The sequence below is a fragment of the Leuciscus leuciscus genome (assembly GCF_965113295.1).
Source record: "Leuciscus leuciscus genome assembly, chromosome: 15".
Lineage (NCBI taxonomy): Eukaryota > Metazoa > Chordata > Actinopteri > Cypriniformes > Leuciscidae > Leuciscus > Leuciscus leuciscus.
The window spans coordinates 28,030,433-28,057,706 of NC_138739.1; the positions used below are offsets into that span (position 1 = coordinate 28,030,433).

The 27,274-nt window shown below is 35.9% G+C and overlaps 2 protein-coding genes across 3 annotated transcripts; one reads left to right on the plus strand and one right to left on the minus strand.

Annotated features, from left to right (window-relative positions):
* Nucleotides 1–273: 273 nt before the first annotated feature.
* Nucleotides 274–14,692, plus strand: mef2b (myocyte enhancer factor 2b). 2 transcript variants are annotated; one of them, XM_082138878.1, is made up of 9 exons: nt 274–428; nt 4,253–4,334; nt 5,017–5,220; nt 6,215–6,337; nt 6,419–6,599; nt 11,886–12,049; nt 13,246–13,342; nt 13,444–13,546; nt 13,693–14,692. In XM_082138878.1, the coding sequence occupies exons 2-9, from the start codon at nt 4,281–4,283 to the stop codon at nt 14,015–14,017; spliced, it is 1,251 nt and encodes a 416-aa protein (XP_081995004.1). In that variant the 5' UTR covers nt 274–428; nt 4,253–4,280; the 3' UTR covers nt 14,018–14,692. The 2 variants fall into 2 exon arrangements, with proteins under 2 accessions (XP_081995004.1, XP_081995005.1); XM_082138879.1 differs by having other exon boundaries at nt 11,886–12,031.
* A 5,529-nt stretch (nt 14,693–20,221) lies between these two features.
* Nucleotides 20,222–27,233, minus strand: tmem161a (transmembrane protein 161A). Its single transcript, XM_082138080.1, has 12 exons — nt 27,108–27,233; nt 25,590–25,693; nt 25,426–25,509; nt 25,248–25,345; nt 25,008–25,164; nt 24,723–24,874; nt 24,572–24,632; nt 24,346–24,489; nt 24,124–24,237; nt 23,225–23,399; nt 22,984–23,080; nt 20,222–21,319 (listed from the first exon to the last, which is right to left on the minus strand). The coding sequence occupies exons 1-12, from the start codon at nt 27,108–27,110 to the stop codon at nt 21,024–21,026; spliced, it is 1,485 nt and encodes a 494-aa protein (XP_081994206.1). The 5' UTR covers nt 27,111–27,233; the 3' UTR covers nt 20,222–21,023.
* Between the last annotated feature and the right edge of the window lie 41 nt (nt 27,234–27,274).

Consider the following 27,274-nt stretch of genomic DNA (forward strand, 5'->3'; position numbering starts at 1 on the left):
GTCCATTTAGAGTATCGGATGAGGTTTCCATTAAATGAATGACAGAATGAAAGTGATGGCGTCTTTAGCAGCCAATAAAACTCGACAGAGGCGGGTGAGACCAGAGAACAGGCGAAGGTGATGGGCGTCTCTTCCAGCCAATGGGAACGCCGGAGGGGCGTGGGCATTTTCTGTATGATGACGTTGCTGTAGGAACAGCTGGAGATGATTGACGTCTCTTTCAGCCAATGGAAACGCTGAGGGGGCGTGGTATTCTCCGCATGATGCTGCTACAGTAAGAACAGCTGGAGATGCGCTGTTGTCAAAAAGAGCTCGACGATCATCAGGTGATGTGAACTCAACCAACTCATTCAACTGATCCATCTTCTTTTGCTGACTGTTGACGCTGTTCTTAACGACTCAACCGACTGGTTAATTGTCAAAACCAGGTGAGATATATTATTATTTTTAAATAGCTATAGTTATAGCCTATATTAGTATATAACAGTGTAGCTTGCTATATTTTTGCGTTTAGTCTTACATTTGAGTGTCCCTGGAATAGGAGAGTTATTGGAATGACAGGTTGAACTATATATAACTATAACTATATATATAACTATATATATATATATATATATATATATATATATATATATATATAGATATATATATAGATATGTGTGTGTGTGTGTATATATATACATATATATATAGGCAATTAAATATTGAAAGCATAGAAGATCAGCACAAAAACAAGGCCTTTCGTTCACTCACTTGTTCTAATCAAGCCACTATCGACGTGTTACCTTGAGAATGTGAGAAACTAATGCAGAATGTATTATTTATTACATAAAGTGTTATTAACGCTTTTTTTCCCTCAACACGCTGGTTAATGTGCAGATTTACCGTTTTAGCGTTATTTCAAGATGATTATTCCTTTGGGATATGCAATTATATGTTTTGATTTAGCAGATGATTTATTTATTTTGGCAAATCAACTTATATTGCTTTCTAAATGTACAAATTTGTAGTATGCAGTGCGCACTCCTTGGGAATCAAACCTAGAACCTTGCAGTTGCAGGCTTTGCCACTTGAACAGCTTACAAAGGTCAACCAAAAGGTGAAAGCCTGCGCAAAACTCATTTGTGTCATCTAATAGATGTCCTTGCACCTGGATGTAATTTTAAACCCCAGGGACCTTGCTGCATTTTGCAAAATACAGAAACCATACGTCCAGCGCATATTTTAAAACTGTGCATTTACTGCAGCACAATTTAAGTGCTTTAATAATAATACAAATGCTAATGTTGTGCCATAGCCATTTGTAAAGCATATGCAGCCTTCCTTTTGCTTATTGTGCATCTTAGACCGTTTGCACTTGTCATTTGGTATGCAAATATAAGTCTTACTTACTATTTTTGGCTCACCCAGGTTTCTCATCCCACCGATGCATGCGCATACAAACCATTAGCTTCAGCCACCAACAGCTGAAGTGTCTGTACGCTACAGGTGCCAGTTGCATGTGGTTTTGAAACAGTTTTGACGTCCATTAGCAAATAATTATTTGCTCTAGTGTTCTAGAGCTCATTTAGTTGCCCTCCCCAGCTCCAACAGCTTTGACTAGTCTCCACAAAAGGTGATTGTTGTTGGAGCTCTGGTGGTGTTGTCCCCATGAGGGACCCAGAAATGAGTTCCCTCCGGCCCCAAAGCGAGTGCTATGTAACACTGCCACTGTTTGTGTGGATTCTTTTCCACTGTCTGGCCTCTGGGAGAATCGCACAGGAAGCTGAATGTACACCGAGGGCAGACAGGATCCAGAGGTGCAATAGTTGCAATATTACGAACTACGTCTTTTCATTTTTTTTTCTTTTTTTTAATGTAATTTCATGTGCAGTCCAGCTGAATCAGTAAATTACACTTGAATTTTTATTTAATTTTTCTGTATGCAGTAGCTGATTGAGCAACAACATTTTTTAACATTTTGTCTCTATTTAATTGTGTGCAATCTATTCAAATTAGTCAAATATTCTTAATGCATTTGTTTTAGCGTAGCATTGTTAAAACCGAATCGTGAATTTCCAGTGAATTTTTTTTTTTTTTGCATTTTATAATAAGAAAATATTTATAAATATATAAATAATATATAAGAAAATATATAAATGTATAAATAAGAAAATATATATTATTGTATATTTTATATATTTTTAAAATAGAATTTTAATATAAAGATTTATCATAGTGCTTGTTGACGACCAAAGGTGATTTCTACCACAGCGTTTGGCTCACACTTGCCTCGAAAATCTGAATAGACAACCCCATTTCATGAGAAAATGTAGCTAACTATTTTACATTATGGCGAATTAGTGCCAAATTCATATGATTTCATACTATTTAAGTTTAAATGTTAAAATTAAGTGTTTTTTGTGTATATATTCTAAGAAAATGTAACAATTTTACGTTTTGGCAAATTGGTTGAGTTTCACTCCTATGATTTTCACTCCTATAACCGTCGGTGGTGCATAACATAAGCATGAAAAAAAAATTCGCCAAAACTTATTTATGAATTGCCATGAAGAGTGTGTTGTACATGACATTTCTGTCTGTGGTTATGTCTACTATAGCATCATAAATCAGTTTGTTGAGACAAGTCACTGAAAACCAGAGTTAAAGATGAACTTTGTAATGTCGCTTATAGTCACATTGGTTTGCAGGATGCAAAAGCAAATGCATTGACAAATTTGAGGAACTTTAAACTTAGCCCGGCACATAGTTTGGTGATAGCAATCTTGTCACAAATGCTTCTCACTTCCTCGCATTACATTTATATCTCATGACCAACTGCCTGACCCTGATGCAGGCCACCTGTCAAATCCTTTAGGTGTGTGTGTGTGTGGAGAATATCATTCTGGTATTCTCTTTATATGGTTATAATGGCACAAAACAAGGATTCCTCCACTTGTCTGCTTGTGTGCCAAGGGGTGGGTGTGGCAACGGGCACTCATGGATCGTGGGAACAGCGGCGCTCTCTCCGTAAACCATTGGCTTTGAGATTTTAAAAATAGATGAGGTTACACATGCCTAATATATGAGAGGAAAAAAGCATAGCTGAAGTCCAGGGGCTTTTACATTAGCAGTTAGCCACTATGCTAACAGCAGGGGTAGGTCTGAAAGACATTTCCCAGTGGGATTGATAGCAAGTACATTAGCAAAGCCAACTTTATGACTGTATTTCACTGATTTATAGGCCAAGACAAATGAAGCTTCAAGTCTAACGTAGACCTACAGATCTTTTTGCTAAGTCAAATTAAGTGTGCTTCTTTTCAACATCAAATGACTATATTCGTGTTTTGTTGCTTTTTATGTCAGCAACTAGATCTGAGTGTCGTCAAATGCAGCTAACAGCTTAGCAGATTCTAGCTGCAATGAACTCACCAAATTGTTAGCTACTAGCATTTTAGCTCTAAAAATAGTTATTCTAGTGCAACTTCACTATGAAATGTGCTTTAAAATAGCAAAGCAGATGTATTGAGTGCAGATTTTTAATGTTTTATTGTTAAGCCAAAGTTGTTAGCTTTAGCTATAGCAATCACTTAGCTAAGATCTGTGAAATGCATTACCAATTGTCTCTAATTGGCTCAAACTTTTCTGATGAATGATGACCCTCCACTAGGAAACTTTACTACCCCTCCTCCATCCCAAAATCAACTGTTGGTGTCCATTTCGCTCCTGGGAGAACAGGGGGTGGACAGGAACTTTCCCTTCATTGAAACACTATTATTATAAGTGTGGTTGTAACGCTAATGCTAACTTGACTCTACCTTTAAATAGAGATGTCATATTTTTAACTTGTGCCCTGTGGAAACGCTCATGTTTGTGCTGGGATAACCCAGACTGTGGGGGTGTTAGCCTGCGCGCATGGGCTAACTTTACTCCCAGCTAACCCTCTGGAGGGTATAAGTACACAAACTTCCGTAATCCTTGGATGGGAAGTTGGGGTTGAAGTTGGTATTGGTTGAACACATGACGCATGAGCAGTTACCATTATATTTACAAAAGCAATACATATGTTTCTGCAGAAATATGATTATTGTGAATTGTTGTGCATATAGATATATACTATATGTGTTTTTATAATATATTATGCTCAATTTCTCATATCTCTGTTATTTTCTGTAAATTATATAAACATTTAATAAAGTAAAGTGTTTCACATGCCACACATTCTACTAATAAATTACATTTTGTTTTTTACATTTCTGTCCTGTTGATTTAGAAAAATCCCGCTCTGAACACAAAGCATCATGGGGCGGAAGAAAATACAGATATCTCGGATTCTTGATCAGCGAAATCGTCAGGTCTGTACTCTTTTCACTTCATTTCACACTGTTTAAATTCAACAGGAAATGACATTCAAACGTTTTCTGTGTGAAAGTGAATATTAAGTAGGAAGTAATGTTGGGTGGGGCTTGGTTTTAACATGATTTGATTGGTGGATGTTAGCCTGTATTATCAGTGAATATCATTTTTTATTTATTTTTTTAGCCCACACAGTGTTGGTTTTGGCAGCCAAAAAGTTACTTTTGGGGCAAAGAAAATTATATTTAAATGAAGATATTTGTAATAATATAAAGTATGAAAACAAACTATTTTCAGTTCAGATCAGTTGTGCAAACTAAAACCAGGCATGTTTCTTTTGATTTTGATTTCATGTTTATATATCTTTATCTTACGATATATCGTCCAAAAAACACACAAACATGGACCTTCGTTTCTCTTCAGACCACCAGGACTAAATTATGTGAAGTTTTCACACCTGATTAACGATTAAGATAATGTTTGCTCTATATCAGAAAGCGATATTTTAATCCAAGTCAAATTATCTCAAGGTGTGAAACAAGGCTTTTACAAGGGCGAAGAAAACATGTCCAAAAAAAGACTCAGAAAAGACACAGCGTGAGAAGTTAAACCATTATAGCTTTGTGGCATCTATCAGATGTTTTTGTAACAATAGTCCTGTGGTTTGATCTCTTCTTCAAGGTGACATTTACCAAGCGCAAATTTGGTCTGATGAAAAAGGCTTACGAGCTGAGCGTGTTGTGCGACTGTGAGATCGCTCTCATCATCTTCAACAGCACTAACCGTCTTTTCCAGTACGCCAGCACTGATATGGACAAAGTTCTGTTAAAGTACACCGAATACAGTGAACCTCATGAGAGCCGTACAAATACTGACATACTGGAGGTACATGCCAAATCTCTCCCTTCTGAAGTGTTTTCATTATTAATAAATCACCAAATCAGGTGGGCTACCGCTACGGTTTCACTGTGCTTAATTTAATTGTAAAGTAACCAAACAAAGTCCCAATTTTAAACAGGCATAATATAGACATGAGAATTTTATAAACATGAAGCTGGAGATGTTTTGTCTTGAACAGATTTGTAGATTTGCCTGTATATTTAGAGCAAAAAATCCAGACCTTTAGTGAAACTGCTTTATTTAGCATTGTTTTCTTATTTTATAATTATAATGAAATATAATGAAAAAATATACATATAAAAATATACAAAGTTTGGAATCAACACGTTTATTCAGCAAGGACACATTCAATTGGTCAAAAGTGACAGTAAAGATATTTATAATGTCACAAAAGTTTGATTTCTATTTCAAAAAAATGCTGTTATTTTGAAATTTTTATAAGAATCCTGAAAAAAGATATCATGATTTCCATGAAAATATTAAACAGCACACTTGTTTTCAACACTGATAATTATAAGACATGTTTCTTGAGCATCAAATCAGCATGTTTTCAGAATGATTTCTGAAGGATCATGTGACTGGAGTAATGATGCTGAAAATTTGTACATTTTAAATTGTAATAATATTTCACAATATTACTGTATTTTTGATCAAATAAATGCAGCCTTGGTGAGAATAAGAGACTTCTTTCAAAAACAAAAAAACATTAGTGTGTATATATTAGTTATAAAATAATAGCTTATATATTTGTGTTGCACTTTGTATATTTAGCTTTATATATATGCATTGTATCTAACATAAAATTGAGTAAAGTTTGACATTTCTTTTAGTATTTCATTAGAAAACAGAATTATATCCGAGATGTGGTTTGGGAGATGGAGGTTCGAATTCAGCCTGTGTGATTTCCTGATCCAACTTCTCCTCATACTATTCTCTCTTTTCTCCTCTCTTCCACCCTCTTTCTCTCTGAGCGCTCCAGACTTTGAGAAGGAAAGGTTTGGGACTGGAGAGTTCAGAGCTCGAACACGAAGACAGCGTGCCGATGGGAACGGAGAAATATCACGACGGCATGGACCTCTCTATCGCTCGCCAACGCTATTATGTTAGTAGAATCTTTCAGATGACAATTTCTGAGCTCAATGTGCATATGCGTTCTTCTGAAGTACTGTTATAAATCCATTAGGCTCCATCGCTCCTCCCTTCAGAAGTGATGGGTGCAAGTACTGAAAATGGCTACAGTAACTCCTCCAATCCAAACCTGGGTGCCCATCGGACTCCGTCCTACAAACCTTTGTGTAGCAGGCCGGGCTCAACCAGTTCTGTCAGCTCCAACTCTCATCCGGCACTTATGGGACCGCATTCAGGTATTAGAAAACGGCCAAGACATTTCTAAATATTTGATAACATAACTACACTTGTCATTCACTATTAAAATAAAGGCTAGTTCTATATTTAAAGCTACACATGTATCTTCAATAAAACATTTTTTAAATAACGTTACAAAAAATGGGCAATTCTGGCAGTAGACATAACAATTGGCATTCATATCAGATAATGGTGGATACTATAACTTGGCATGGGCTATTTATAGGCAAGTAGAGTAGTAACTGGTTTAGAGATTGGCGTTGTTACCAACATAAACATTGTTTTTTTAACCTAGTCAGTGCACAGCAAATGTAATGCTATGCAAATGTTGATTCTTGTTTTATTATGGGTACTGTTGCATTCCCGTTTTGCTTGCAAGCTATAGACCTTATGCGCCAGAGAAACATGAGCGCAGCCATCTTTCGAATTTTGTCTTTGAACTTCAGTTTTTAGCAATTTAGTAATTAGCTGGTGAAGTGGATTTACTTATTGTAGAGTTAACGAAAGTTATCATGAGCATTGTAATGTTTGAAGCGAATGTCATAACAAATGTCAGTTAGAAATGAGCGGTTCATTCATAAATCCGTAAGATCTTACCTTCATGCTGTGGAAATACAAACCGGAAGACAATACACAATGAGCGCGGCGCCAAAAAGGGGCAGGGCTACATAGGTTTTTTTTTGGGAGCAGACATCACAGTTATGTCATTTGCAGCTATGTTAGCTTTGTGGTGGCAGAAAAACAGTGGTAACAAGTGGAGGAAAACGGGCGAGATCCATGGAATAAGAGAGAAAATGACTTTAGATGTCAGAATCAGAATGAAAAAAAAAGAAGATGTGTTTATTTTTACAGAATACCGTTCTGTATTCTGTTAAACAATATCTGTTAAACAAACATGCTGGGCTGATGAAATCTGTGATGATTACCCTACTTTTCACATCAGAATTGAGAGATATAAACTCAGAATTGCAAGAAAAAAAAAGGCAGAATTGTGATATAAACTCGAAACTGCCTTTTTTATACTTTTATTCCGTGGCTTCCACAGACTGCCGAACTGTCACTTACTGCCACCAGGTAGGCTCCGCCCACAAAACATGTCATCGATGTTTGCCAACACCCTAATGGTCTATTTTCCCAGGAAATCTGTCCCGACAACTCTAAAATACAATTATTATAGGCTCACCTTAATCATTTAGTGTAAGGCAAAACACGGTTTGGACGATGGCTTTATGATGTACCCAGCAAACAAAAATATGTTCAAATGAACATTTTGCTAACGTTCTCATTAAGTTATGAAAGCATTATTCTGAATGTTCTCAACTTTAAACACGTCCAGTTTTTTACGTTTTTTGTTGTTGTTGTTGTTGTTATGCGAACTTTAAGGAAACATTTCATTTTATCCTCTTGCAAACATTTTGAGAACATTTCTTTTGAATGTTCTCTGAACGTTCTGAAACAAAAAGTTGCTGCCTTAAATTAAGTACAATCAACTTCGATGTTTAAGTTATTTCAACTTAAATGACATTAAACTGACTTAAAAAAATTGTTGAATCTTGTATAACAAAAAAAGTAACATTGAGTTGAAGCAATATAAAAACATGTTGTCATAACTTATTGCTCATATACTTTTTTATTTTCATGATTTGTTTTCACGACATTTATTCTTTTGTCAAATCAACTTAGATAATTTATGTGGTTCAGGTAACATCATATTTTGAGTTTCTGTTGGTTAAACCAATCTCCTTCATTGTATTAACATTTTTTTTTTTTTTTTTTTTAGTTTCAACTAAATGAAACTTAAAATTCTAACAAAAAACTTTATTCAAACATTCATTTTATTCTGGGCCTCTGACGTGAGTTCACGAGAGCGCCACAATGCATGCGCGAGAACTGAGAAGATGATGCTGGTCATGGCTCGATCATGGTCTCGTTGCAGTGTTTAAAATGGTTCTAAACCTCTAAAGGGTTATGGATGTCCGAATCGTGAGAAACCAACGAGAAAACGTAAAAGTGCCTTGCCAATGCCGCAAAATGAATGGCTTACCTTTCACACTTTCCCATCAAATGATCGTGAGCACCATCTTCTCAGTTTTCGCGCATGCGTCCTGGCGCTCTCATGAACTCACTCAGAGGCCCACACAGAAGAAAATGAATAGTTGAATAAAGTCATTATTTTTGCGCATAAAAAGTATTCTCGTCGCGTGAGAAAACTTAAGGTTGAGCCACTGTAGTCACTTGGACTATTTTAACGATGTCTTTACTAACTTTTCTGGGCTGGCAGATGAAATTACCTAGAAGCCTATGAAGGAGTGAGACAGCTCTCAGATTTCATCAAAAATATCTTAATTTGTGTTCCGAAGATGAACGAGAGTCTTACGGGGTAGGAACAACATGAGGGTGAGTAATTACTGACAGAATTTTCATTTTTGGGTGAAATAAACCTTTAAGGCAACCAGGTTACTTACTTTTTTCAATTTAACCCTTGTATGGTGTTCGGGTCTGTGGGACCCGTTTTCATTTTTTATCAAAAGAAAAATGATACGATACATTTTTTTTTCAACCTCAGACTCATTGGCCTTGGCTCATTTTCTGTGAAGAACATATATCAGAACACATTTTCAATGACCACACACTGTACACCCCCCCTACACAAAGGATGTTCGGGTCCACTGGACCCGGGGCTAATAAAAGTGTGGAAATTTTAGGTCCTGTTTACCTTTACTCTGTCCTCCTCCTGTCAGGGCTTGCTGTTATTGTGTGTGTGTGTATGTGTGTGTGCGTGCAATGAGTGTGTGCGTGCATTTGGGAGAGAGATTGTGTGTAAGTGTGAGAGAGTGTGAGTGCAAAAGTGAGTTTTGTTTCTACCTCTGCCGTTCCCGCACAAGGTTGCAATTCTTAAATGTGATCTAACAAAGGTAAAGGGAAAATATTAACCATATATGTAGTTTATATTGCTTGTAATTGGGATGAAGTAAACATCTGTTGAGTATTTTAACATAAATTGTTTGATGTTGAATTAAAAACCCCAAAATGCAGCGGGTCCACCAGACCCACGAACACTGGCTGAATAACAAAAATATGAACACCACACAAGGGTTAAACCTAAAATAATTTTTTACAGTACTGTAACATTTAAAAAACATTAGACAAACAACCAACGACGTTTCAGAAGTAAAACGTTCCATGAACAATGTTTTGAGAACATTACTAAAGTCCAGATTACTAGAAGAACGTTTGATCATTACTCATTATCTAACCTCGTAATCTAAAATTCTGAGAATATTCCTTGTTAGTTTGGGTACTCAGTCATTATTTAAATGGTTTGTTTCAAACAAAAAAAGTTACATAGTGTGGTTTTAACTACATAAACAACGGTATATGTACCACATAAACCGTATTTCTGTTCCACTAAATGTTTAGTAGACGAACCACTAAAACTGTTCACCACTTATTATAGTCATTATCGGATGGTGTTACACTAAAGGCAGTGGGGAACGCTCCCCAAGTTGAGTATTTTAGTACTTGCGCACAGGAAGTTCTCATATATGAAACAGCCCACCGTCTCAACCACGCACACATACAGACACACATATGAAACAGTAGCTGAAGACTGAGCTGTGGTTTCTGTGCAGAATGTCACACCTGCTGGACTTTGATGCAGCGCCTCCATATTACTATTAGTAGTGCAGCATAGGAATATTCTACTCAAAGCGACCTGTGGTCAGAATCCAGCGCTAAAAAGCTAACAGAAGTGTCACATGCATCAGAACGCAGCTTCTAATTGTGACGGTGGTCTTGAAATGGAATATGAAATAGTTTGATGTAGAGGCAGACGTTCAGGTTTTCAGGTTTAACATGTGATTTTTCTTTAACTATCGGAACTTTAATGTACTTGCAAATAATATGATTTATTTTCCTGGTCAAAGGTCACATTAATAAAATTGTCTTTGATTTTATTTTATTTTTTAACCATGCTTTCCTTTATTTTAACATTTTTAAACCTTCATTTATTCTGACAAAAAATTAACTTCAAGATGAAAAATATTATGCTAAGGTCTCATTGGTTAATATTTGTTAATGCATGAACTAACAATGAGCAATACATTTGTTACAGTATTTATTCATCTTTGTTTAATAAATATCCGGCTGTTCATTGTTTGTTCATGTTAGTTCACAGTCCATTAACTAATGTTAACAGACACAACTTTTGATTTCCAAAATATATTAGCACATGATGAAATTAACATGAACTAAAATTAATAAATGCTGTAGAAGTATTATTCATTCACACTGTAAAAAAATATATTTTCATGATTTGTTTTCACAACTTTTTCCTTTTGTCAAATCAACTTAGATAATTCATGTGGTTCAGATAACATAATATTTAGAGTTTCTGTTGAATAAAACAATCTCCTTCATTGTATTAACTCAAATCTTTAATTTCGATGAACTCAAAATCTTAGGGCAACCAGGTTACTTACTTTTTTTAAGTTAAACCAACACAATTTTTTTACAGTGTGTTTAACTAAAGTATGAATCCTTATTTTAAAGTGTTATCGATATTATTTAAAAAAAATATATATATATAATAATCTAGATAAAGAGTGGCAATAAACAATTCATTAAAATATATTTATTGAGTGAAAATTACAATTACAATACTGTCCATAAAAAGTTTTTTTTCCAAAAGTTATGAGATCTTCTTTATTTATTTGTTTGTGTTTTTTTTGTTCATTAGTTTATTTATTTATAAATGAAAAGCTATGATAAAAACGATGATTAAAACTATAACAATCTACATAAAGATACATTAATTTCAATATTTGAGTGAAATTTTTTCAACAATGACTGTCCATCAATACTGTCCATAAAAAGTGTTTTCAAAAGTAAGATTACTTGCTTAAAACTTGCGATGAAACAGATGTATCGTGAAAACAGAGAAATCAAGAAAAATGTCACTTGAGAAGTGATTTTTTCCCCCCATTTCCAATCAACCTCTAATTCTGTCAAATTATGCAAAACATTTGATTGTGTGTACTTAGGATACATAAACTCTAGCAATGAAATTAGCCTTACCAAGACATTCAGAGCCATCAATCACATCAAGACAAGTTCACACTTATCAGCAAAGTGTGTTTCCATACAGGTGGCAAGCATAGATAGTGAAGAAACGTTGTTGGCGAAGGAAAACTTCTCCTTTCAGCGAGTGACAGAGAGAACGGGAGAGAGAAACTGAAAAACTAATTTCAACCACATCTTGTTTTTCACTTCCCATATGACTGAAGGTCTGGGCTACTCGATGTTTTCCCATGGCAACCTGAGCAAGGCCTTGGAGATGAAGACTCCGCCCCCTCTGAATATGACCAGTGACGGACGTCGCATTGATGCTCACAGCGGACTGTGTGGAACCCGCAGCAATTTGGCCAATGCAGTGAGAGAGTCTACCAAAGTACTCACTTATACACAGAAATGACTCACTATACATAGCTGAACTTTACATAATGTCACTGTACATGACTTATGTACAGAGGAAGAAGGAACTTTATCTTACTCCTTTTATTAATTTTGTGTAAATGCGTTATTAACAAGTGCTCTAGTTGCTCATGTATATTCAAATGTAATTATTTATGAAAATACATGATTTAAAGTGGTATGATATTTCTAAATATAGACATTTCATAATTGAGCATAATATTTGTCAACAATATTATATTATGTTATATATATTATATATACATAATATAATATTCATTTATAATATTTATAGTTTTTATATACATTTTATAAATCATTGTATTCATGAAAATGTGTGTATATGTGTATATATGTCATGTTTTATTGACATTTCATAATTCATCATATTAATATTTTTCATATAAATGTTATGAATATTATATTATTATAGACATTTCATAATATAGCATAATGCAGTATTAATTTGTAATATTAAAATTTGTCATATCAATTTTTATAAATTATTATATTGTTATATTATTATATTATATCATGCTATATTATATTAGACATTTCATAAAGTTATCGACTTCATTATCGACATTTCATGTAGTATTCATTTGTAATATTAATATTTGTCATAAAATATGATATATTATTTCATAACATAGAATAATGTAGTATTAATTTGTAATATTATTTGTCATATCAATTTGATAAATTATTATATTATATAAATGTAATAATATAGCATAATGTAGTATTAATTTGTAATATTATTTGTCATATCAATTTGATAAATTATTAAATTATATTATATTATATCATATTATATAATATATGATTTAAATATCAATTAACTAATGATGTGATAAGCAATATATAATAACTTCAATTAATTATATTATAAATGCATTGTATAATATAATTATATAATATAATATTAATGTATAATATTAATATTTTTCATATACATTTTTACAAATTATTATATTAATAAAAATATTATTTAAAGTTGTACTATATATGTAGTATTACCGGTAAATATAATATTAATATTTGTCATATCAATTTTATAGATTATTATATTGTACTCAAACTCAAAGTAAATATAAGATAATTTAATGATACTGATATACTTTATGATATAATTTTAATAACCTTGTTTTTTGTTGTTTGCTTTCCATCTAGAGAGCACTCTATCAGAGTATGCATGCTGGGGGCCACATGATGGCGATGGGGAAGTCAGGCTTACTGGGGCACAGTCTGGGCAACTACGGGGCCTCAGGTGGGGGGCCCAATCTTTATTCAGAGCACTGTCTGCAAAATTATAATACAGTAACAAAAATTCTGTTAAAAAGAAGCATTAACGGTCACTTTCTGTCTTAGAGTACAGCCACCCGAGTTACACTGTAGGTTTTCAACGCAATTCTATGAACACCTGGCAACCTTTGTCTCACCAGGATGCCCACCAGTCCATGATGAGCCCTGGGTGAGGCTTTTTTAACCATACATGACAGAATAAAACAAAGGATATCAAATAAATTGATTTATATTTTATGTAATTTATTATGTTATTCAACTGATATTTATTTTTCATGAATGATTTATTACAAGTATTTCTGCCACTGTCCACAGGATGGCATCAGGAGGAAGCTGCTCGTACCCTTCGCAGTGCTCTTCTCCTTCCTCGCCGCCACACCCCTCCCTCAACCTGAGCATCAAATCAGAGCGCGCCTCTCCTGATCACATGCTCTCAGCCACGCCCCCCAGCCATCACATGCTGCAGCACTCACCAATGGAAGAGCCCAAAGCCACGGGCGAGGAATACACAGCGATGGATAGGGGTGAGATACAGAAGGCCTCTTACTCCAGCCAGCCTGGTCCAAACAGAGACTCCGGGGAGGGCAAAAGCAACCCGCCTCTGAAACAACATGACATCAGTAATGAATGGATAAGATAATTACCCCATCCTTTATTAATGTCTTAAATTCTTTTCTTTTTTTTTTTAATTGGGAGATGCAATCTTCATAAAAAACAACAAAAAAACATGCATTATATTTGTTTTCCTTAACAGGCAATGCATCCCATTTTTTTTTTTCTCCAGCTATTCTTCGAAGTTAAATATACATGCAGTTTAGATGTTTTAATCAGAGCCAGTAAAAAAAAGTAGTAGTATTATCACTTAACCAGAGCAACATTCAAAAATCAATGTTGACCCTGATTAGAAATGTTATTTCTGTTTTTCCTCACATGTGTATATTACTGTAGAGCCAAAAAATATGTTCATGTAAATGATCTTCACTCAGAACGGGCTGCTTTTCTACTTAAATAGAATAGCTGCTGTTTTTTTTTTAAATATGAGAAAACAATGTTGTCTTGATATTTTTTTGCTAATTTGCGTTATTTCTGGCATTACCTATATATTACATCATATTTTATGCTTATGTTTTTTTCACTTGTGCTTGTGTGAATGCTGCATACCAACATGTACAATCCTGAAGTATTGTCAGTTTGTTGCAATGTCCATAAGAGGGCGGCACATAACCACATCAGACATCTGTCTGAATGCTTCTTGTTGACGTGATACCTTGTAGCCTAACTTTTGTTTTATAATAATTAAAGAATTTCATTTGTACATCTTGAGTAGTATGTCGTACATTTATTAACGCTTGTTGCATCATTTGCCAACACTTGTTCATGCACTTGAACCATTAGAGGGCCTCACCGAACTTTGTTTACTTTAAAGGCTTACAATTATTTAAAATAAGTTAACTTAATAAAATGTTACACTACGCAAAATTGCTATTAGGCCTACTATCGACATGCTGTGTTGACCAATAGCATTTGTTTTAGTTTAATGTAGTGAGGCGATGATAAAAATTGGGTAAATTTGGGCATTTCTCATGATACAAAGCATACTGTAAATACTATGTCAATACACATATTAATCTTTCGCTGTCGTGGTATTTATCGAGGTACCAGGGTACAGGGAAGGGAAGATGTGTACTAACCTTGATATAATAACGAGGTTGTAAGAGACAGTTAGAGTTAGTACAGTAATAAATCACTTTTACTTGACACAAACAGTTTTGCCAACCGAAAATAAGTTGGAAAGACGTATTTCTAATGTTTCTTTAAAATCAAGGTAAAACTATAAACACAAAAAAGCCTACGTTTTTCCTTCACTGGCTCGTTTAAATAGGCCTATGACGTAAAATGTATTAGGCTACCGTCTGAAACCACATTTTTGACAACTGAAAGCTAATTGGAAAGGCGTTTTTTAATGTTTAACTGAGTTAACGATGTCAAGGTACATTACATTCGTGGCCACAATTAACCATGCTAAAAGTGTAGCAAGTTAACCATGTTTATTTTTTTGTTTTATTTTTTTTGCGGATTGATTACCAATTGTATATTGTACCAATGTTAATTTTTGTAAAGGATTGGCAGTTTCCTGCTTCACGTATTTTTTATAGATTATTATTCACGTTTATAGTGTAGCCTATGCTGGAAAACGATACGAATTTCATACGTTTTAAAGGTTTTTATTGGCAAAAACATTCAGTATATGCAAAGTCAATATTTACAGTGTTGACCATTCTTTATAACCTCTGCAATTCGCTCTGGCATGCTGGATATCAGCTTCTGGGCCAAATCCTGACTGATGGCAATCCATTCTTGCCTTATTAGCGTTCGGAGTCAGTTGATCACAATTTGTGGACTTCTGCTTGTCCACTTGCCTTTCGAGAACTGACCACAGGTTCTGTATCATTAAGACCCAGGGAGATCAAAATTTCAATGTAATGATCTCCGGCCACTACATTATCACTCTTCTTGCCTTGTAACAGAGCTCCAAATTGCTCCAGGATCTTTGGGAGAAGTTTCTCTTGCAGGATGTTTTGATACCATACCAGTGTTTTGGGGCATAATTGTGAGAGAGCTCACTCTCTTGGATGAAAAGCAACTCCACACATGGATGGTTTCAGGATGCTTCACTGTTGGCATGACACAAGACTCGTGGTAGCGTTCACCTTTTCCTCTCTGAACAATTGGTTTTCCAAATGTCCCAAACAGCCAAAAGGGGGCTTCATTAGAGAAAATAACTTTGCACCAGTCTTCTACTGTACAATCCTTGTACTTCCTGCTAATTTCTTGGAGAGAAGTGGCTTCTTTGCTGCCCTTCTTCGCCTCACTGTACATGCAGATTCATTCACATCCTCCTGCTGCCGTTATTGAGCAGCTCTGCACTGGCGGTGTTGGATTCTGGTGCTGACTCCTCAGGAGGAGATGGTCCTGGCACTCTGGGACGTCCTGAAGCCTTCTTCACTGCAGTTGAAGCACTCTTCTTCAAGTTTTGATGATTCTGTAAATGGTTCTTTCAGTTGCAATATTCATTGCAGCAATTTTGCATGCGAGGCCATTTTGATGCAAAGCGATGATGGCTGCACGTCTTTCTTTGGAAGTAACAAATCGTGAGCTTAGAATTATAAGGTTCTATCTCCGTTTAGGGTAGTTCTGAGATATTGAGCATGGAAGTTTTTACATCCCAGCTGGCAATGGAGAGATGGAACCTTTTTATTTTATTAATAACTACTAACAAAATATTTTTTTATAAAAATAACACCACACAGGCATTAATAAACACCTAATGGATCAGATTATGTCAAAAACTCAATTTCGACCAAAAGTGGAGATAGAACCTTATAATTCTAAGCTCACGAAATGCTAACACAAGAACACAATGATTGGAAGTACTTCTTCCCTTATTTTATAGCAATCATTCTGCTCTTATAATCCAATAAGAATGATAGTGATTTCTCCTGACTAGTACTATGGACTGAAGATATACTTAGTGAAATTATGTTAGCTGATCATTTTGTGCCAGGGCCAAAAAACAGTTCAATTTTGGGTTTTGGGATAGGGTGAATTGCCCTAATGTGGGACATTTTTTGCACTTTAGACTTTTGTGACATATTGCGATGTGTAACCAAAACATTAAATCCACATCCAATACCATTTTAAAAACCCCAGGATGTGTCCTAATCAAATCAAAAGAGAAAATTCAGATAACCCATTCATAAGAGAAATTATAGACATATTAGTGCTCTTATTGCAAGTCGTCTGACACAATCTGCAGCTTCCTAATGTGGGACAGTTGTGTTCCCAATGTGGGGCACTGAAAAATCTATGATAAAATACCACAAATCACATTGATACATGTAGAATAGTAAAGTCTTATTTTGTTTTAGATTCACTGGAGAGTAGATTTAGGGACATTCCATGCCCTGGCCAACAGTCTCAGCTGAGGGACCCCACCATCCTCAACAATCTGCCTATACTCCCCTATGGCTCCTTTCATCCTGTCCTGCCTCCACTGATTAAGTTTCTTTCTCTTATCCTTTCCCTGTTTCTAATGTTAAATCTGCATTAACAGTATTGTAATATTGCATTACAAGACTAAAACCATGTAAATAACCATGTTTGTCCCACAAACCATGCCCCACCACACATTTTTGACTCATTGAAGTACTGTCCCACATTAGGCCGATCATGCTGTCCCGGATTTGGAAACCACATTTCCTAATGTGGGACACTAGGAAATTTGATAAAAATATTAAATATATAGTTTATACACACAAAGTAACACTATTTTTTGATGGACAAACATTTCATAAGCATATTAGGCTAAAAAGTAGCAGGATTGCTTTGTTTAAAATGTATTTAACTCCTTAATATCAAATTTGTTAAAACTCTATGTCACTGGCCTTCGGATGGTCTTCACACAAGGTGCCTCCTGTTTGATGATTGCTCCACCCTCAAATATGATTGGACATTTGATAGGTCATGTGATTTTGATCACATGACACCACAGCTTTGTCTAACTCATTGTTTCACTGTCATTCATGTATTTATGGGGGACCTACAAACACTAGACCTTAGGTGTCCCACATTAGGCAGTGTCCCACATTAGGGCAATTCACCCTAAAGTTTTTTTTTTTTTTTTTTTTGCCAATGAAGATTTTTGCTATTTTAAAATGCATCTGATCACTCTGCGCAATAAACAATGTGAATCAACACTGTAGCAAACTTTGCAAAACACAAAATTTATGTCACTGCCAAAACTTTTGGCCATGACTACGTTTATCCCTTTAGCCTCATTTTCCAATTAAATATGCCGTAAAGTGTATTTGAAACCATTTTTTTTTGCCAACTGAAAACGATTAAGAAATACGTCTTTTTTTAATATTTAATTGACGAATTAACGAAGTCAAGGTAACACCTATTAAACAGGAAGTGTATAACAGTCTGAAAAAAACATCATGGTAGCCTCACAGTATGTTTTGAAAGGCTTTTTTTAGCGTAATGTTGAAAGGCCGTTTAGGCCTGACACATGGAATACCAAGAAATGAACATCATCTTCACAATGCTGAAGCTCTTCAAAATGAGTGTGTTATCAAATATTCAAGCAGATGTTATGTCTGTCAGATCACTTCTGTTACTATATACAATGCTGATTATAATCACCATTAAAACGATCACACGAACACTTCCGCTGTGTCTACACACAATTATATTCAAATCCCATTTTTCAGACACCCATCCACACCATCTTGAACCCCTTGAGCTATTAAAAAAAGAAAATGGTCTGAAATTACCCATCTCTCCATCTCGTCAACACACCCTACCCTACCACAGTTGAAAAGAGGGCTGCAGAGGTCACGTCTGGGCAGGTCTCGGGGGGCCGATGGGGCGAGTCTGTGGGGCACGTCTGAATGGTCCTCGGTCCAGTCCCTATAGCAACAGCCAGGGGTGCAGTGGGTCTCAGACTGGGCCTCCTGACAGATGCACATAATTAATGTGATTATATAGATATGTCAACCCCGTCACCCTCCACTTCATTAAGCCAGACACGGCCTCCAGACGTGTCATCAGCCAGCCCGACGTGGGAAAAAATATCCGTCTGTGTTCAAGATGAGACGTTATTGGGACAGCACCGGGCTAGTGGCGAGACAGAGGATATAGACACAAATGCACCAGCCAATTAATGATGCATTTATGCTTCAAATATCCCCCTGATAATACATTTGTAAAGAAATTTTAATTTACAATGGTTTTTATGGGCCATGTACAAGTGAACAAATGGTACAGATGTACCATAATAAAAAAAATATTTAATGGAAGAAATATCAGTTCATAGGGTTGAACACAGAAATATGAATTTTATTATAGTTCATATGGTCATAAACATCTTAAACCAGTCATATTCTATACCAGCTAATAAACTGGTCAGACATGTGACCATCTGACCCTTTGAATGAGACGTTGTCTGTTCCGACTGTGGAAATCACATTTTATCAGCCATTAATCATGTCATCTTTCAGACACAAAACTGCAGGCCTGATCAAACCAATACATATATTTGTGTGGATTATATATCTATATCTATATCTATATATCCTTAACAAGATTGCATTTCATTCATAAAAAAATATTTACATACAAAAATTGTGTCTAAAAAATATGCCATTTGCATGCCACTTGAATAAGATCATGCATTGGTTTGACTATTAATACATTAGTTATTAACATTGCAGAATTAATTAGTAGTGATAGACCAAACTATATGGTCAATATTTGGCCATTTTGAGATTATCAGGATTGTGTAACAATTTTGCTCTTTTAACGCTTTATCTTCGGAACACAAATGAAGGTCTTTTTGATGAAATCTGAGCTTTCTCTCCCCTCCAATGAGGTTTGTTCTCGCTCATCAAGCAAATATGGTTCATTCTGTTTATGTTCGCAGATCAGTTTATACGTGGATAAAAGCCTAAAATCAATCTGGTCATCATAAAGCGATCGTGTCTCTTCAGAATATTTGTACTGAGCTGTTAAATTCATATGGATTATTAGTTTTACAATCACTTTTTGAATTTTTTGAAGTGTCAAAGTGGTAGTTGCGTAGCTGTCAATGGAGGGACAGAAAGCTCACAGATTTTATTAAAAGGATTTTCATTTGTGTTCCGAAGATGAACAAAAATCTTGACAGGTTTGGAATGACATGAGAGATGATGACAGCATTTTCAGTTTTGGGTCAACTAATCCTTTGTGTTCATTTAAAAAAATACAAAAATAATGGAAAATAGTGGAAAAAGAAACAGTCATATTTCATTTTTTAATGATCAGTTTATTGTTTTGAATCAAATGAAAAGCTGATTGACATTAGAAAATGAATAAATAAATTGTTTAAGTCTTAAATGATATTAATCCCTGGTGACTTCCTCTGATCATATAAGTGAAGATCATTGGTAGCAGAATAACAGAATAACAGGCAAACAAATTCAAAACTCGCAGATGATTATTCACGAAACACACTGGCATTATGTTTAGGACAGCTGTATGTAACACGTCATCAGCCATTTAGCAAACACAGTATTTAAAATAGACCATAACGTTCTGTTAAAAAATTCATCCAAGGCATGAAATTAAATCAAATTTCATTTTTGAACAATCAAGTCCATTAACTACATGGCTAAACTGTTTTGCTGGTTTTCATTTGCCATTTCGGACCACATCCCTGAGCTGCCAGGCCCTTAGATTTGCATTTCAATGAAATGATCACCACAACAGGGGACGCATGAGATTTAACTAAAAACTTCTGATGTAAAAAGTGAGAAAACCGTTTTTTTAACAAACAAACATGGTGTTTGACGGACTGTTGAAGAGCTGATGAGAATCTAAACAGCTTTCGCATACAGTTAACTAGCATCTTTTCTTTGATTGTACCTAACTAAATTTTCCACAAGGTACCGGCAAAATAAAGTGGGTTCAAACATGAGCGTTTGTTCCGAAGGCCAGCCTTCATCTTTGCTGTTGCATCAGATGTGTTTGCGTGACTGTCCGTGTTGATACTGCGGTACCTTGAAGGATTGGATTCAGCGCACAGAGCTTCATTTTTAGGGCACTTTTCAGTTGTGCATCAGATACTGGTGGAAATAGATGCCGAACAGGCTGCTAATGAGTTGACAGGCCGCGACCCACCATGTGAGAAAGGCGAAGATGCCCCTGAAGAAAAGAGGGGTGAGGACTCCACGTAAAGCAGAGAACAGCTCGATCAGGTGGGCTACGGTGGCCTGGACGTCCTCCTCCATGTCCTCCATGTCCTCGTCGTCTTCCAGTCTTGGGGCTGGTGGAGGGGTGGTGGGAAGTATGGGAGCAGGGGTTACACCCGGAGTCTCTGCTCCAAAGCCCCATGAGAAGTCACCTGAGGGGAACATTAGAATTTTTTCAAATTCAAATTAATAAATGAAAAATATTTTAATAATAATAAATAAATAAAAATATTATAAATAAGTATATAGTAATACATATAAAATAAATAGTTACACATAAATAAAATATAATAAATAAATTTGAACTTAATAAAAATATTAAAATACAAAACAAATATACCGGTAACAGTAAATATAAAAAATTAATTATTAAATAATAATCAATAATTAAAATTAAATTATTAAAAAATATATATAAAATAAATAAAGATTTTCTCACAAACTAAAATTGTCAAAATGACATTATTAGATTTAAATGTTTTACATTATTACTATGATTATTATTATTACCTCATTAATACTGTTATTTAAAGGTAACTTTTTTGTTAAAAATGAACTAAATTTAAATAATGAGTCAATACACATTCAGTCCTTCAATCAAAACTTGTTTTTTTCTTACCGTGATTCACTATAGTAAGCCTGTTATAAGCGTTTTATATTTTAGACCTAGCGGGAGGTTTTTTTGCGGGAAATTGCGTACATACGTCACTTGCCCATGTGTCTCGTCATATCCATAAATAGAGAAAAGTTGCTCCGGCTATTTTGACGAGTGTATGGTGTGGGAGTGGCATAGGTTAGTTGTCACAGCGAGTGAGAAAGGTTGACATGGAACAGCTAAATCACGAAACTCCGGGGAAATCACACATTTTAAACCAACGCTTAACAGAGAAGAATCTTCTGGTAAAAAAGAGAACGCCACAGAGCTTGTAATAAAACAAGAATCAACATTAGCTTAGCTTTTCGGAGATAGCGAGAACTGAATGATTTCAAATTTTGTAAAAGTGACGTAGAGATGGTGTTTTTATTACTCAACAGGTGATTAACGTATTTTATTGAACAGAGAAATTGCCATATGTAGCTCTCTAACAGAGTAAATTGTAAAGCATTATCTATAATGAAGGGTAATTTCATCATGGTGGTTGTAGCGCTGCGCTGGAACAACCTTCAGCTTTTGATTCTTTCCATCTAAACTGGTTATATATCTTAAAGCGTAACTCTCACCAAAATGCAACCTAGGGTCTTTTTTTGTTAATCTACCCGAGGCAAACTTTTGTTTAAAAGCATAATTAGGATGGAAACGCCACTTTTAAGTATGACCGTATTTTCGTTTTCGGTCAAATTGCCTTTTGAATGGGAGTGCTTGGGGCATGACTATGATAGCCTCAAATGTTCAAAACAATGTTCTCAATGCTCGAGTTCATATGTAGAACCCCTGGTGATACTTCGTGCAAAGTTTCATGTTGTGTCGAGTCTTCTTAGTGTTTTAAAAATAGCGATTTTGATAATATCATAGTCGTGCCCCAAGCACTCCCATTCAGAAAGCAATTTGATCGAAAACGAAAATACAGTCAAACTTAAAAGTGGCGTTTCCATTCTAATTATGCTTTTAAACGAAAGTTTGCCTCGGGTGGATTCACAAAAAGACCCTAGGTTGCATTTTGGCGAGAGTTACGCTTTAAGTCTGGTAGTGAATAATTTATGAGCAGATAACCATATTCAGTCAAGCAGAGCCGAAGCACAACCAAAACAATGTTCTTCCACAAAATGCATGCAGTTTTGAGTACCTTTAACTGCCAGTGACAGTGTAGTGACCCACCTAAAGATTTGAGTGCCAAAGTTGAGAAAAGCACAAGCAGGATAGGTATAAGGTACTGGAGGGTGACCACAGTCAGGTAGCAGAAAACTCGTGTCACCTACATAAACGGGTATGAAAACATTACATCATCTTATTTATTACATCATTACAGTGAATTTATTGGAAACATTAATACTGTCCACTCTGTGATTTGTAATGTTTCGTATACATAAAACACCGCGTCTTCGCGTTTCAACCTCACCTTCCTCTGGATGTCAATGGCAGCGATACGCCCCGCCTCTTTCTTCATTTGCTCCACCCACTTCTGAGAGAGGTTAAGGTAGGCCTGCAGGTGGTAGCGTGTGAGCAGCAGCTTCAGAACACACAGCACCACGATAGTCCACAGACGTACCGAGTTAAAGGCAGAACTAGAAACTCTGAAAAAAAGAAGAAAGGAATTATACACAAATGTCAAAATATAACAAATCATTTAAATATATAAAATATAAATGAAAGCAATATTTAAATGATAAAAAAATCCTTTAAAATAAATAAAAATATTAAAATATGAAATAAATAATATATATAAAATACATAATAAATGGGGAAAGAATTACTAAAATAAAGAATTTTAAAATAAACTAAAAAGCATTCAAATACAAAATAAATGATTGAAAATAAAATATTACATATATGTGACACTGGACCACAAAACCAGTCACATGGGTCAATTTTTTAAATTGAGGTTTATACATCATCTGAAAGCTGAATAAATAAGCTTCCCAATGATGTATGGTTTGTTAGGATAGGCAAATATTCTATTTGCCTATCTGAGATACAACTATCTGAAAATTTCGAATCTGAGGGTGCAAAAAAATCGAAACATTGAGAAAATCGTCTTTAAAGTTGTCCATTTATGTTAGCAATTGTGCTGCATTCACTCACAAAAAGAAATGTTTTATATATTTACGGTTGGAGATTTACAAAATATCTTCACGGAACATGATCTTTACTTAATATCCTAATGATTTTTGCCATAAAAGAAGAATTGAAAAATTTGACCCATACAATGTATTGCTATTGCCACAAATATACCCGTGCGACTTGTGACTGGTTTTGTGATCCAGGGTCACATATATAAATGAAATTTGCTCAACTTACAAGGTAACTGAGGTCTTTCCCATGGGGGCGTTCTCTAGGAAGTCTCGAGCAATGGGTTTAATCCACATTACAAGAATGACCAGTGGCGATAGAAAACCCATGTGCAAAAGGATCCTAAAAGGGAAAACCAGTTGCTGTGACATAAAATCTAACTTTCAATATCAATGCAACTGTCAATTTTGTTCATGTTAAATTCTTATACAATGCAATTTTGAGTCTTACTGAATGATTGGACGGTCTGCGTTCATCTGAACGGCGTCTAGGTGAGTTTGGGCCAATCGCAGTCCAGGGAATGCAAGGAGAGCTCCAATGAAGGCACAAAGGACAGCCAGCCCCAACTTCACTGACAGTTTGGTGAAGGGAACTCTGTTAAAATATTGTCAGTATTTTAATGATAAAAGAATACAGAACACGACTAATGATGTCTAACCATTAATGTATAACTTACGACCACTCATAGCCATGCTGTTTGGCAAACACCTCGAAATTGTCAAAAAGACTGGTAAATCCTGCAAGAAATTGATAAGGAAAGATTTCACTGCGACAAGTGGTAAAAATGTCCTTTCACTTCTAGAAATACAGATCAGATAACCACATACCGGGCTCAAGGCCAAACTCCAGGTAGTCTTCTCTCACAACAAGAACCAGCATGGCAATAAGCAGAGATAAGAAGCCGAAAGCAAGACACACAGAGCGCTCGCCGCCCTCCTCAGAGCGGAAGTAGTGGCTCATAAGAAGATGCAGCGTCCTCCTGAGAACTTCAGTCAAGGACAACAAGACGTTACAACAAGTTATATTCTTTCTTAGCATGAGGTAAGTCGCATCTGAATTTCTCAGGTAGCTTCAGGTCTGTTAATCCAAAGGACTGCAGTGTTGGAGGATACAGGCAGAAGAAAACAGTCAGCACACACCAGATGGAAGCGATATTGACTTCCTTGCTGGCATCCACTAAACTGCAGTAGCCTTCGGTGAAGAGGTAGATCCCTGTCGCATAGACGGCAAAGTCGATCAGCCACTGGTACTCCACAAAGAACCGCAAAACTGTGAGGAAGAGAAAAGGTTAAGATCATCCGAGGAGCTTTTCTTCAAGATCAAACTATTCAGGAACCCAGATAAAGACCTACCAAGTGCATCCAAGACATTTACAGGCGCATTCTCCAAGTGGAGGTCGATGTCTTTCGGAACTGTGAGCGGCTTGGATTCTCCGTGTCCATTTTGTCTCCTGGAAACAGCAAGAGGTCGAGCAGAAGTTATCGAATTCCCTAACAGAAAGGCAACAGTTGCACTGAATCAAGCTCACACCTGTCTCGCCTGCTGTTCTTAGGAATCTGCTTCCCTGCGAGGGCGCACAATACGCCTTCAGATGGATGTTTGAACCTGAAAAGGCTGAGAAAAACAACAGGCTGGGGTATTAGAGAGCCATGTGTCATATATAAGTCTACATGGAAAAGATGTGTATTGCTTACCTGCCGTTACATAAGAGCCAGCGTGCGAAGGAGAGATGTGGGGCCATTCTTTGCATTATGCTGACCGCCAGCAAGCTCACCACCAACTGAACCCCCATCAGAGCCTTAAAAGAGACGGACATATAGAGAATGTACATTGGTACAGAAAATAATGTCGACTCATACCTTTACAGTTTATAAAAACAAACTCAAATTTTACAAGTCACTTTGATTTGCATAGTGCTTTAAAAAAATACAGATTGTTTCAAAGCAGCTTCACAGTGATAAACAGGAAAATAATGATCAATGATGCAAACATAGTTCAATTCTGCTGTAAAGCAGCTCTAAAAAAGACAATAGAGTCATTATCCAACTGAAGGCATTTCTCAATGTTGATTCAATTCAGTTCAATAACAGTGTCAGTGTAGACCAGGCCAAAGCAGCTGGTGTTGTCTTCAAGGCTCAATTCAGTTTAAGTTTGGTTCTTATCCAATCGTGTCAGTGCAGTCAGATATTACTGAATATTAAGTTGTCAATGTCTATGTGTGGATGTTCATGGGGCAAAGCGTTCTGGAGAGTTTAAAAATAGCAATGTTTGCTCATTTTTTTTGTTAAAGCATTTATATTAGTCATTCCACACACAAAAAAATGTGTTATTTAACCCGTACAATTGTGTAAAACATGCTTGTAGAGGTGGGACTACTGATAGGCGGATGAACACACGTTGGATTTGATTCCATGTAAACCGAATTCTGGTATTCTTGCGCGAGGCGCGGTAAAGCTACCGTGTTTGACGGCACATTAGAGGAGTTGAAAATTGAATTAAGTTTGCAATGACAAGGTTAGTAAGTGGTTTTATCACACTAGTCTCGCTTTAACATGTATAATGTATAAGTCTTGTGGCTTTACTTCCAAAAATATTGTATTTTAACGTTTGTCATGGTGACATGCCTTGTCCCATAGAGTTCCACAGTAAAATACATACAGTAAACGCGATTTTTGTTTGCTTTACAAACTAAAATACAGGTCGAAATAGCTTTCAGTGCTAATAAACAGCTTGCCAATGGAGCTTACTTGTTTTGAACAGAGAAAAGTCCTGTAACTCAGGTTCTGTTGTCTTTACAGCACTTCACTACCAAATCTATTTAACTATGGGCCTGTGCCAGTCACTCGAGATGAGCACAGGAGCCATGCTGTCAAAGTGAGCAGGTGCTGGCATTGCAAAACCCCCATGACATGGGGAGGCATGGGCAGTTAGCTAACATGCTACAGCTAACCATCCTATATAACACTAAAGAGCTACTATTGAGATCTGAAACACAGAAACAGTGCAATTGCAATGCCACAGTCACTAACACAAGTAAGACAAGTACGTTAGTACAATGGATCCAACATACGTTACCCCTAACCAGTCTACAAGCGATCACTGTGCTAACATGATTTCAGTAACGTACAGAAGATACAAACAACCGGATCCGGTCGTGTAAAAGAGCAATTTTACAAGTCGATTTAACGGTTAAAATAAATAAATATACTAACCATCTTAGTTTGGTGAGTTTAATGAATGAGTTTATGTCCCATGTAGAAGCTCTCGTGGTGACACTTGAGTGTTCGAACAGCTGAAGGAGTATTTTGATGACGTATGCTACAATCGCTCGCTCCGATTGGACCATGTCGACGCCGCATGAGAGCTGCAATTCTATTGG

Bases quoted from the DNA above. Each gene is read 5' to 3' on its own strand.
- mef2b (XM_082138878.1), top strand. From the start codon at position 4,281: ATGGGGCGGAAGAAAATACAGATATCTCGGATTCTTGATCAGCGAAAT. The intron at 6,338-6,418 runs GTTAGTAGAATC...TAAATCCATTAG, and splicing joins TCGCTCGCCAACGCTATTAT to GCTCCATCGCTCCTCCCTTC. The intron at 6,600-11,885 runs GTATTAGAAAAC...ATATGACTGAAG, and splicing joins ACTTATGGGACCGCATTCAG to GTCTGGGCTACTCGATGTTT.
- tmem161a (XM_082138080.1), bottom strand. The intron at 24,633-24,722 runs GTATGTGGTTAT...AATTTCTTGCAG, and splicing joins GGAGTTTGGCCTTGAGCCCG to GATTTACCAGTCTTTTTGAC. The intron at 24,238-24,345 runs GTAAGACTCAAA...TTTCCCTTTTAG, and splicing joins GCAGACCGTCCAATCATTCA to GATCCTTTTGCACATGGGTT.